At 51.3% G+C, this 11,912-nt stretch overlaps 1 protein-coding gene across 1 annotated transcript; it reads right to left on the bottom strand.

The window, feature by feature from the left end:
• On the bottom strand, positions 1-11,570 carry ANKK1 (ankyrin repeat and kinase domain containing 1). The gene is made up of 8 exons (XM_054592630.1): positions 11,312-11,570; positions 5,985-6,279; positions 4,683-4,834; positions 4,397-4,446; positions 3,634-3,789; positions 2,873-2,991; positions 2,192-2,228; positions 1-1,477 (listed from the first exon to the last, which is right to left on the bottom strand). The coding sequence occupies exons 1-8, from the start codon at positions 11,491-11,493 to the stop codon at positions 174-176; spliced, it is 2,295 nt and encodes a 764-aa protein (XP_054448605.1). The 5' UTR covers positions 11,494-11,570; the 3' UTR covers positions 1-173.
• Between the last annotated feature and the right edge of the window lie 342 nt (positions 11,571-11,912).

Below are 11,912 nucleotides of genomic sequence, written 5' to 3'. Positions count from 1 at the left end.
TCCAGCTAGAACCTCAGGGTACTTCTCCTTGTCCCTCCATCACCCAGGGGACCAGGTTCTTCTTTCCTCTTGAGGTCAAAGGGGCAGGTGGCAAGTACAGGAAAGGCCCTGCCCGAAGCCCAGCTTCACTTCCACCAGCCTGTCATCCTTATGGTAAGGAGATCCCAGGTTGTCTACACTTCAGTCTGATCTCCAGGCTCAGCACTGCCCAGAACAGCCAGCGAGGGCTCCTTGCCCTCTAGGAAGGCAACAATGTTCTGCTTTTGGCTCCGAAGGGCCAGCTGCAGGGGTGTGCAGCCCTCCACATTCTGGATGTCTAGCCGGGCACCGGCTCTAACCAGTGCTTTGAGGATGGCCATGTTGCCCTTCAGGGCAGCCAGGTGGGCAGGTGTCCAGCCCCCCTTGCTGCAGGCATGGACATCTGCACGGTGCTCCAGGAGGTTGATGACGCTCAGGAAGGCGCCCCTCTGGACCGCCAGGTGGAGGGGTGTCCAGCCTGACTGCTCGGCAGCATTGGGGTCAGCTCCACATTGCAGCAGCGCTGCCACTACCACTTCCTCCCCATGGCGGGCAGCCAAGTGCAGGGGGGTCCAGTTCATGCCACCAGGAACCCCTAAGTCTGCGTGGCTCTCAGCCAGCAGATGGATGATCTCCAGGTGGCCTTTGTAGGCTGCTAGATGCAGGGGTGTCCAGCCCTGCTGGGTTGGTAGTTCGAGGCTGGCCCCATACCTGAGTAGCATCTTGCAGATGAGGTATCGGCCCCTAGCAGCCGCGGTGTGCAGTGGACTATAGCCATTCTGGTCAAGGGCATCAGGGGTCGCCCCACTCTTCAACAGGTGTTGGATGGCCCTCACTTTGCCTCGCTCCACTGCCAGGTGCAGTGGTGTCCTCAGGTTTCTCTGCTGAGCATCTAACTTGGCCCCCTGCCCTATCAGCAGCTTGACGAGACTGATGTGGCCAAAGTAGGCAGCCAGGTGGAGAGGGGTCTTTCCCTCAGCCTCACATAGGTTGAGGTCAGCTTGACGGGAGACCAGAAGTCGTGCCACATTCTCGAAGTTGTTCTGCGCAGCCAAGTGGAATGGGGTCCACCCCTCATGCTCCTGGGCATCCACATAGGCCCCATGATCCAGGAGCAGGCGGGCAGTTCGGTCATCCCCATTCTGAGCTGCAAAGTGCAATGGGGCCCAGCCGTCCTCATCTGCCAGGTTGGCATCGGCACCGTGCTCCAGCAGCAGGGCACAGAGGTCAGGCTGCTGGTCCTGGGCAGCGATGAGGAGGGGCGTGTAGCCACAGGCTGTTTTGCAGTCCACGTCGACCTCATGGGCCAGCAGCAGCCTCACCTGCTCCATGCTGCCCTGTGCCACCAGGAAATGGAGGGGCATGACCTTGTTCTCATAGATGCACAGCTCCTCATTGCTGGGGACCAGGCTTTCACTGTCCGAGAGCTGCAGAACCCGTTTCATGTGGTCTCCTGAGTCTGCTGAAAGAAGGGCGGGGGTGGGGGGGTGTTGAAAAAGGACCTCTGGCCTGTCCAGAAGTCACCTTGGCCATCCCCCTGCCTCCTGGAAGTACCATCCAGGAACAGAAACCATACAAGCGTCCTTCCTGATTATTATAGCTCTCTAGGCAGGAGCCACTGTCCTAGAGAACTGACTCCGGCAGCTCTTCCCTTAAGAATGAGACAGAAAGAGACCTTAGTGCAAATCCTGACCCCACCCCTCAGCATCACAGGACCTTAGCCAACCCTCTGACTCTTGGAGTCCACATGTCCTGATCCTTAAAGGGGACACAAACAATGCCCACTTCACACTTCCATTGTGAGGACAAATTATGTAGGTAAGAACTTTCAGAGGAGTGTTTGGCACAAATAAATGCAAGTTGAAAATAAATTTGTGGAGCTTGATGATCTGAACTCCTGAGGCCACTAAGATTTACCTTCCTCTTGCTCGGCCCAGGGGTATGTCAGAATTAAAAGCAACAATTTCTTTTAAAAAAATTACTGCCAGACTAAGCCTCCCAGAGATTCTGATTTAATTAGTTTAGGGTGGCCAAGACATTGGTATGTTTTTTTCATTTTCTAGTTCCTGGGGAGGAGGGTAGGGCCAGGGAAGCTGGAGAAAGGCTACGCTTTGATTCCACTTTTTCCTCCACCATGAATTCTCTGGTTCGCACAGTGGCACTTTGGACTCACCACTGTCGGTTAGCTCCTGGCTGAGCTCCTCACTGACCTGTGGAGGGAGAATTAGAAGTCAGGGGGTGGGTGAGCAGGGCTGTTCGGGTCCATGCGTCCTCTACTCCTTCCCTCTGGCCAGCACTCGCCACCACTGTCAGGGCTCACACCCACCCTGTCTTAGGAGACGCCCTCCTCTGCCATTCCTACTACCAGCTACATCTAGATGAAAACCCTGAGCAGGGGAGACCCTGCCTGAAAGACGTGGCCAGGGCCATGACTTCCGCTTGGGCCACATGGGAAGCAGGGTGGCTGTGAGGGCTCAGTCGGGAGCCCCACGCTCATCATGCCGGTTCCCATGTTAGGGAATGGACAGGAAAACAGGGTGATGGAGTTGATGCCCACAGTGGGAAGGCCTGGGAGAACTGAGGGCTCCCTCCGAAGAACTGGGCTCTGCTTCATTTCACACATTTGAGAGAAGCTGTGTCTTTCTCAGGGGCTGAGACACGGCCATCACCAGCCCTTAGAGAGCCTTTGTACAGCTTAGGAAAAGGTGTCCCCAGGTGGGCTGCTCAGCTTGGCCTGCAGAGTGTGGTCTGGGTCCCTACTTCCCCCTCAGCTGGGTGGCCTTGTGAAGGCTGCACCAGTTCATGCACCTCAGTGCCACTGCCTGCCAGACCATGCCCAGTCCGCCGTGCTCACCTCCCAGGGCAAGCGGAGAGATGGTTTGCAGGACACCTTCCTGGCCGGGGCCTCACTCTCGGGGTCTGACACAGGACTCTGGAGCAGGGAAAGCAGCATGTCTGTCTCGACTGTGATGTCTGTTCCACAAAGGAGAGAGAGAGGAAGAGAAGCAGCACACTGACTAGCAGTCCGTTGCCCATTTGGGATCCCCTACATTTCCTGTGTCCCCCCATTCCTGGGCTCACACACATCCATGCATGTGCACCAGGAGGCAGAAAAGATGGGTCCCAGCCTTGGTTCCGTGGGGCCACATCTGGCAAGTCACCGACACTCTCAGGGTCAGTCCTTTCCCATAAAATGTAGAGAAGGACCAGGTGATCTCTAAGATGCTCACTTGCCCACCGATGTGCATGTTTTCATAGTCCTGAAAGGACTGCATAACTTCAAGGTCTACTCGTACTCATGATCAAATGGTCTGGGAACATTTTACAAATGAGGACTCAGCAGCAGCAGCAGACCCAGGCCCAGCCGCCTCCCTCCTTCCGGCAGCAAGGGCTTCTCCTCACCTCCTGCAGAGGCTCATATCAACACCCAACAGCCAGCCCCCACTGCCACTCTCCCAGCTCTGCAGCCCAGGGTCTGTCCCAGTGCCGTGCAGGCCTCTCTCTGCTGAGCCCTCAAGAGTGGCCTGGGCCTTCCATGATCTCCTCTCCTGGCGCCCTCACACGCCAGCCTCACCCCACTCCCCAGTCCCCAGGCAGGTCAGGCTGGATGACAACCTGGAAAGCAGGGCCTCTTCTTGGGGTCCTGGTCCCAACAGCACCTCATCAGGTCCACCATCGGCTGGGCCTCACCTGGCCACTCATCAGAGACAGACTGTAGAGAGGGCCTCATGCCTGCAGCCACTCGGACGATGATGTTCATCATGTTGAGACCTGCAAGAGGAGGCCCAGCTGTGCGAGTGCTGGGAGGCGGGGGCGGGGGGTGGCGGGGCTGGGGCTCTGAGGGTCCCCACAGGGTGGTGCACCCAGCAGGGCCTCCATAAATACATGGGGCGTAAGTAGATTGTGGGCCCACTTTAGGTTCTAATCTCTGGTCCAGCTCCAGCCACCTCCCAAGCCAAGACGAGACATGACCCCACCCTATAGGCCCTTTGCTGTCCAAAGACAGCAGGGCTGACCAACAGGCCTAACTATGAACTTGACTTTCAACCTTGTTGTGTTCCCAGTTTCCTGACTGTTTATTTACCTGGCATTCTAGGCAGCAGAGGTGGGAGTGGCAGAAGCAGGAAAGGGCACATTGAAAGCAGAGGAACTAGAGCCAGAAAGATGGCCTAGGCTGATGCTTGCCGTGCCCTTTACCGTAAGATGAGAAGATGAGACAGTGAGAAAGTGGGGGGAAGAAGGAAGGAGGGTGCAGATGGGAACTTCTGAAGATGGTTTCCCCCAACACAAACCTGCCACTGGCCTTGCCCCCACGAACCCTCAGCCCTCCACAACCCCTTCCAGGACCCCATCTGAAGGGACCACCACCATCTGCTACCTGAATATGGTTTCTTCTGAGTGATGATCTCCCAGATGACAATCCCGAAGCTGCAGACGAGGGAATGTACTCCCTGAGTGACCCGGACCGGGGAGCCCCAAGGAGCACACTGTGCCAGGCAAATTCTTTCCAGCCAGTGCCTCTCACTCTTCCCCCTCCCACATGTGCAGGGAGGAGCCAGACCTCAACCCTGTCCTGCCGGCCCTTTGGGCCATGGGTTCCAGGCAGGGTGGTGGACAGCAAGCTACTGCCTGGGTGTGGAGCTGGAGCCCAGCTTCCTTCTCACCTGTACACATCATATTTGGGCCCTGGGGCCTTGTTACTCTCCAGAAACATCTCAGGGGGGATGTAGCTGAGGGTGCCCCGCAGAGCCGACCTCTCAATGTATTGCATCCGCGTTGACTGTTCCATCCACTTGGATAAGCCAAAGTCTGAAACCTGGGACGAAGCCAGAGGTGAGGTCAAGGGGCAACATTGTTGCTTCCAGAAACTGCCTTGATTCCTCACCCTTTTCCAGTACAGTGTAGTGGTTAGGAGCATGGGTTCTCTCCCAGCTCTACCATATAATACATGGATGATCTTGGACAAGTTACTTATCTCTTCAGAGCCTCAGTTTCCTCATCTGTAAAACTGAAATAATGAGTACTTAACTCACAGTGCTATTATGGACATTAAATGAATAAATATGCAAAAAGCACTTAGAAAAATGCCTGACACATAGTAAGCACTTGGTAGATATTGCCCTCGTCCAGAGGGACTATGGATAAAGCTGCTGTCTTTGGTGAGCTTCTGTTCATCACACCTCCACAGGCCCTGAAGCATTTACATTGTGGATATTTATTCCTCTTTGCTTCCACTCATTGATTCATTCATACACCAATGGACCATTCACCGATTGGCAGATATCTGCTGGGACCAGACAGCAGATAGAAAAGATGAGAACCCTCATACCCATTACTGTCCTAAATGGTTATTCAGAAATGGAGTACAGTCCCTAATGGAATAGTTTCATTTGTGATTATAGACTTATAATTGGGGCTAATAATATGAAGAGACAGAGGCACAGTAAGGGTATACAGCAGGTGCCTGAGGGGTGGATCAGGGAAATCCATCCTAAGGAGGTGATTTTTAAGCTGAGAGCTGAAAGATGAGTATTCCTTTGCTAGGTAAAGAGAGGAGTCGGGGAGAACTGTTCCTGACAGCAGGAACAAAATATACAGAAGTCTTGGGACAGAAAAAGTGTGGTATGTTTTATAAACTGAAAAAAATGGTCATTGTGGCTTTCTATAGGGTCAACTCATTTATACACATCCTCTCCTGAAGCACAGAATGAGAAGGATAGAGGTTCTACCCACATCAGAAATGGAAGACTGAGGCCCAAAGAGGGTTATCGGAGGCATCCTGATACCCTGCTTCACGCACCAAATTTCACTGCTCATCTACCTCTATTTTTGGCGTAATTTCTGCCTTCAATATTTGTTCATGAAGGAAGCTGCTCAAATCAGGCCAGTCAGACAGGTGGATAATCCTGCTCACCTGGAGGAGACTCCAAAGTAAAAAGGGGGCAGAGGTTGAGCGGGGCCCTTACCTTGACATGCATGTGGCTGTCCAGGAGGATATTGCCTGGCTTGAGGTCAAGGTGGAGCAGAGGCGGCTTAATGCTGTGGAGGAAGTTCATGGCCAGGCTGGTCTCATGGATGATGCGGAATTTGAGCTGCCAGCAGAGGCTGTGGGTGGGCAGCATCTTCTCTAGGGAGCCATTGGCCATGAACTCCATCACAATGCCCAGGGGCTGCTTGCACACCCCGTAGATGGACACAATGTGCTGAAACTTGATCTTCTCCATTTTGGTTGCTTCTTCAATGAGGCAATTCACATCAGAGCTATGGAGGGGGAGGGAGTGAGAGATGGAAGGAGGTGACCCATTAATACAGGAGCAACTAGCCGAACACACACACACACAAGGCTTGACGCCAGGCTGTGCAAACCCAGGGAAGCCTTGGGAGCTTGTGAGTTTGAAGGGGAGGAAGGACAGACAAGAAACGATGCCCAGTAGGATGCATGGATTAGGATCCAGATGGCTAGCAGGGAAAATACAGGAAGTAAAGAGTTTGCAAGTTTAGGAACAAGTTCATTCTAATAGTAGTGGCCACAAAAAGGCTGTCATTTATTCTGGCTGCTTTCCTATATCTCCCCCAGTAGATTGCAAGACCTGGAAGACCAATATTGTGCCTTGTGCTTCTGTTTTAGAACATTATTTATTGCCATTTTGATTATAAAAGCAATACACATACCTCATAGAAAACTGAAGGAATACAGGGAGTTATAAAGAAAAAAATTAAACTGTCAGTGATCTAACCTCCCAGTGTTGGCCTCTGTTAATATTTCAGTACATCGTTTTGCTATACATTTCCAAGGTCTCTGTCTCCCTTTCTCCCTCCTTTTCTCGACTTCCTCCTCTCTCTCCCTTTCCATCACATAGTATGGGCTGGTTTGCAATCTGCTTTTCCCTGTTGTGTAGCCTGAGCACTTTCCTACATTGTTATTCTTCTAAAGCAAGAACTGTAATGGCCACATGGTATCCCATTTTATGGATAAGGTATAATTATTCATTTAGCTACTCCCCATAACACATTACCATGCACAGCATAATACATCTTTGTTGACACTAACAGAAGTCAAGACTTAAGGGCAGGCCTTAGAAAATAAGCATTTGCAAACCTTCTGGCTCTTTTCACTGAATGTATCCACAGAGCAGTGAACATGCAAATCATTACAGATTGTTTGGGGATAGCGGGATGAGGATTAGGGAGAAAGGACATTAAAACAAAATAAAATGGCTAGAGAGAAAAGTAAAATAAAATAAAAGCACAGTATTTGTAAAGCTGTGTTGGCACTGCAGCCACAGGCTGCTGGGAATGTGCTCACAGAGCCTCCTTGGGAGGCCAGCCAGACACTCCCGAATCCAGTAAAAGCCACCTGCTCTTCCTCGGATCTGGGCAGGCCGGCTAGTCCAGGTTCTCCTGTTCTTGTCTCTGCTTCTCTGCTGTTCCAGAGAGCTCCCCTCCACCTCCGTGATATATTTTTTAAAAATTTATCTCCTTGTGTTCTTTTGAGTTCACATCTGTCATGAAGTGGAAAAAAAATGAAGGGATCTGAGGGCACTTCACCCTGATTTCAAACCCCAGCTTCACCACTTAACCCTCTGCATGACCTTGAGCAGGTAATCTCTCTGCACCTCAGTTTCTTAACTGTGAACTGGAACAACAGTAATGGCACAATTCCCCTCGACACCCAGACCCCTTGAATGTGCATGCCATACCTGTTGTCTCACTCTTTTCTTCATCTCCCACTACCCTTTCATCTGGTTTCTGTGCCATGTTATTCTAGCCTATGAATAATCTTCAGTTCTATGGGACAGATCTCTCACTCCTTTTTTTTTTTTTTTTACTCAAAACACTCACTTACTTCAGTTATGTGTCCACATTCTCCAGGATTTCTCCCTCTCATTCTGGCCACTTTCTTTGTGTTTCCTTTGCAGGCTCCTATCCTGCTACTTGACCACTGGGCCCAGTCCCAGGCCCTCTCCCTTCATCTTCTTACTCTGTGCTCTGTTTCTAGGTAATCTCAGTATCTCCAATTAATGTGTCTAGAGCTGAGTTCTTGATTCTCCCCTAAAATCTGCTCCTCCCTCAGCCTCCCTTATTTCAGTGAACAGGGTCGCCACCTCCCAGTCCTCAAAGATCTTGGTGTCACCCTGAATCCTCTCTTCTTCTCCTTCCCATACACCAGCCCTCAGCACATCCTGTCAGCTCTATCTTTCAAGTGTAGCAAGAATTTCTCACCAACTATATCCATTGGCTTCTTGGCCCAAGCCTCTTAATTGGCCTCTCTGCTTCTCTCCCTTCCCCTCCACTGTCTATTCTCAACCCAGCAGCCTGCATGATACTTTTCATATGCCAGTCAGAATATGTCACTACTCTGCTCAAAACCTTCCAGGGGCTCTCTTCCCAACCAGAGTAAAAGCCCACGTTCTTACAATGGCCTACAAAATCCTTCATGATCTGCTCCCAGACACAGCCACCTGATCTCATCTACTGCTAATCATTCCCTCCCTGACCCTGTTCTTGCCAAATCGGACTCTTGCTGCTCCTCCACCATGTCAAGCATGTTCCCACCTTAGGATCTTTGCACTTGCTTTTCCCTCTCCCTAAGAACCACATGGCTTGCTCCTTCCTTGCTTCAAATCTCTCCTCGGATAGTACCTAATTAGTAAGGTACCTAGTCTATATAAAATAGCAATTCTACCCCAACTCTGGCAATCCTTATCCCCCCATACACAGATGGCTGACAAGTTTATACTTCTAGATCAAATATGTTCTTAAAAGATCAGATGACTCAACTCTCCTTAGATATTTTAATCAAGAAAATAACATGTGGTCATAAGTGCTATAGATAAAATTATTTATTTTTATGTTTGTTTACTTATTTATTATCTTCCTCCATTAGATGAGAAACTCCATGAAGAGAGAGATTTGTGTTTCTTCATTTGGTGCTTAAAATAAATGAATGTTATCAATGTCCTAGCTTCAATTACATATAACGAATGACTCACAAATTTTAATATTGTTAGCTCAGACCTTTACTCTGAAGGCTACTTGACAATTCTTCTTGACATGTACAAAACTGAACTCATGATCTTCCTCTTCAAACCTGGGCCCCTTTTTAATGTTTCACTTGTTAACTGTCAACAATATAATTCAACAAATATTTATGGAACACCAAGTATGTGCCCAGCACTGGAGGTACGGCAGTGAACAAAACAAACTGAGACTCTGCTCTCACAGAATAGACATTCTAGAGGACTCTTGTTCCTTTGGGCAAGCCAGACATCAAGTTAGCTTTGACACACCCTTCCTCACTGTGGCCTCCATAGCCAGTCCAGCACCAATTTGAGTGGATTTTGACCTCCTAAATATTACATGATCTATCTCTTTCATTCTGTCACAAACACATCAGTCTAGACTCTGATAGTCTGAATGATGACAACAGTCTCCTAACTGGAGCAGCATCCATCTACCCTTCCAATCCATTCTCCATACTGCAATTCTGATCAATTCCTCCCTGTCACCACCAACCTGTACCTGATTGCAAATCCTTCAGAGCTTTCAACTGCTCCCCTTCTCTCGACTCCAGTCACAATAGCCATTTTCACCTTTACTTAGTATTCCCCTCCTGCCACAGGCCCTTTGCACATTCTATTGCCTCTTCGTGGAAAGTGTTCTCCTCTGCACCTACTTAACTCATACTCATCCTTCACATATCAGCTCAAGTGTAACTTCCTCAGGAAAGCCTTCTTCTGATCTCAGTCCAGCCCTTTTAATAAGCTGTCACAGAACTGCATATCTCTCCTTTCTTGTAATACTTCTCACAAAAGCACACTTACATTCACATGCGGGGTAGCCAATTAATGCTTTTCTCCCCCCAGGCTGTAAGCTCCAGGAAAACAGGGCCCTATCTGTTGCATCCATCATTATACCTCAGGGTCTAGCACAGCACCTGACATATAGTAGGAGAGCAGTAGGCATTTGTCAAGTGGATGAGTGAATGAGGAGACGGAAGAAGGGTCCGGTGAAATAATACACATACAATTCCTAGTACAGTACTCCACACATAGCAGGTATTAATTACCGTTAAGTCCCTGAGCCCATGCCACTTAGGGAGTTCCCAGGACTTAGAAAGAAAAGTGGCAAAAGCTCCCTGCAGTGTCTCACAGTGTAGTCTTGTCAATGTCATCTGTTTCCTTTTGTTCTTTATCTCCAAGGCTATAGATGATATGCACAAATCTTAGAATAATCTAGCTCTCCACCAAAACAACAGGAAGGTGTTAAGGGAGGAAGGTGGGTGAGTCTGGGACTATCTCATTTTTCCCTTATTCTTAAAGCAGGTGGGGTCTGGGAATTAGAGAAAGAACAGGCTTGATTGAATGTGTGGGACCTGAAGTTGTGTCCTGGGAACTTGCATGGTAGGCTCAGAGAACATGACAAAGAACATCCAAAATAAGATGCCAGTAGGAGGTGCTCCCGCCCAGGCCCTCTAGTTGTAGGCCTAACAGCCTTGGGAAAAAGACATGGTTTTTGTGCTCAAACTTCACATCATGTCCATCAAAGGGGTAAGTGCATGGCCGGCCAGGACCAACAAATCTGGTGGGAAGGAGAAGGGAGTCCATCTCCAGGAAAAGACAGAGATAGGTGGAGACAGTGGGCAGGAGGTGCACATGATAACAGTAGGGGAGGAGTCAGAGACAAAGGAAAGACAGAGATTGCGACACTCCAGGCCTGACCTCCCAGCAGGACTTATGTGAGAGCGACAGGTGGCCTGGACAGGATCTCCTTCCCCCCGAGTCCCCTCCACCCTGAACTGCCTGGGCAGGGCCACCTCAGATGGCCATGAGAAGGGAGACGAGGTTCCCCACAGGTCGTGGCATCACTGAGCCAAGTGCCACGGCCTCTCAGCCGGTCCAGCCCTGCCTGCTCTGAGATTTTGAGGGTGGGCAGGAGGGTGGCTGAGGGCCACCAAGAGCAGCCCTCACCACCCCGACACCCGGAAGGAGGAAGGTGCTAAAACAAGGAGGCAGGACCAATTTGGGAAGTCAGATGAGACAAAGGCATCTAGGAGGGCAGTTCCTGCTCACCTGTGACCTCTGTGGATTCCACAAATAGGTGTGGTGTGCCAACTGCGTTTCAGTTACAGAAACAAAGACATGCTGAGCCAGGGGAACTCATGGCACTGGCAGTTTAGAAACGCCGAGGGGCAATCCTCAGCCTCAACCCTGCCGACCCCTCCCTCGGGAGCGCCCAGCGATCAGCTCCTCCTCCGTGAAAGGAGAGGGACGGGCGGGCGGGGTGGACAGACCTGGTGGCGTCTGGCAGGAGGCAGGGGGAGCATTTGATGGCGTACTCGGTCCGCCAACGCCTGTGCCGTGCCTGAAACACCTGGCTGAAGCCGCCGCTGGCCACTCGGCGCCAGTCGCCCTCGAAGTCGTCACGGGTGAAAAGGGCGAGGCTGCCCAGACGCTGCTCCACGCCCACGGCCATGGGGACACGCTGCCGACGGCCCCTCCAAGCCCCGTGCACTCCCGCGGTGGCCGGGGCTTCCTGCTGCTCGGGTCTCGGGAGGCTGGGGTTGGGGAGGAGAGCCGGCCCTCCCTCCTTCAGCCGCACGAGGAGGAGCCGAGCCTGGCCTGCAAGGGCGGGGAAAACCCAAACCTGAGCCCCGAGGCCCCAGGCTGCAGTACGGGACCCGACCCAGGCCGGAACTGGGCCCGTCCCAAGAGACCTTTCTCCAGCTCCCAACCCCCCCACCCTCTAACCCCCCTCACCCCGCCACCCCCACTCCTCATCCTCCCTCAGTGTCAGCCTGTGATTTTTTTTCTCCTTCTCATCCCTTGAGCTAAGGATGGTGCTGGGAGGGGAAGTTGTCCTGAAGTTGGAAGCAGGAGTCTGGCAGAGGAGTT

Source organism: Pteronotus mesoamericanus, unplaced genomic scaffold (genome assembly GCF_021234165.1).
Source record: "Pteronotus mesoamericanus isolate MK-2021 breed Mesoamerican mustached bat unplaced genomic scaffold, CSHL_Meso_final scaffold_36, whole genome shotgun sequence".
Lineage (NCBI taxonomy): Eukaryota > Metazoa > Chordata > Mammalia > Chiroptera > Mormoopidae > Pteronotus > Pteronotus mesoamericanus.
This window is presented reverse-complemented; position numbering and strand designations above follow the sequence as displayed.

Excerpts from the sequence above, each read along its gene's own strand:
- ANKK1 (XM_054592630.1), bottom strand. The coding sequence starts at position 11,493 with ATGGCCGTGGGCGTGGAGCAGCGTCTGGGCAGCCTCGCCCTTTTCACC. Across the intron at positions 3,790-4,396 it reads TCAGAAGAAACCATATTCAG|GTCTCAACATGATGAACATC; the intron begins GTAGCAGATGGT and ends CTCCTCTTGCAG. Across the intron at positions 1,478-2,191 it reads CCAGGAGCTAACCGACAGTG|ACTCAGGAGACCACATGAAA; the intron begins GTGAGTCCAAAG and ends TTCTTTCAGCAG.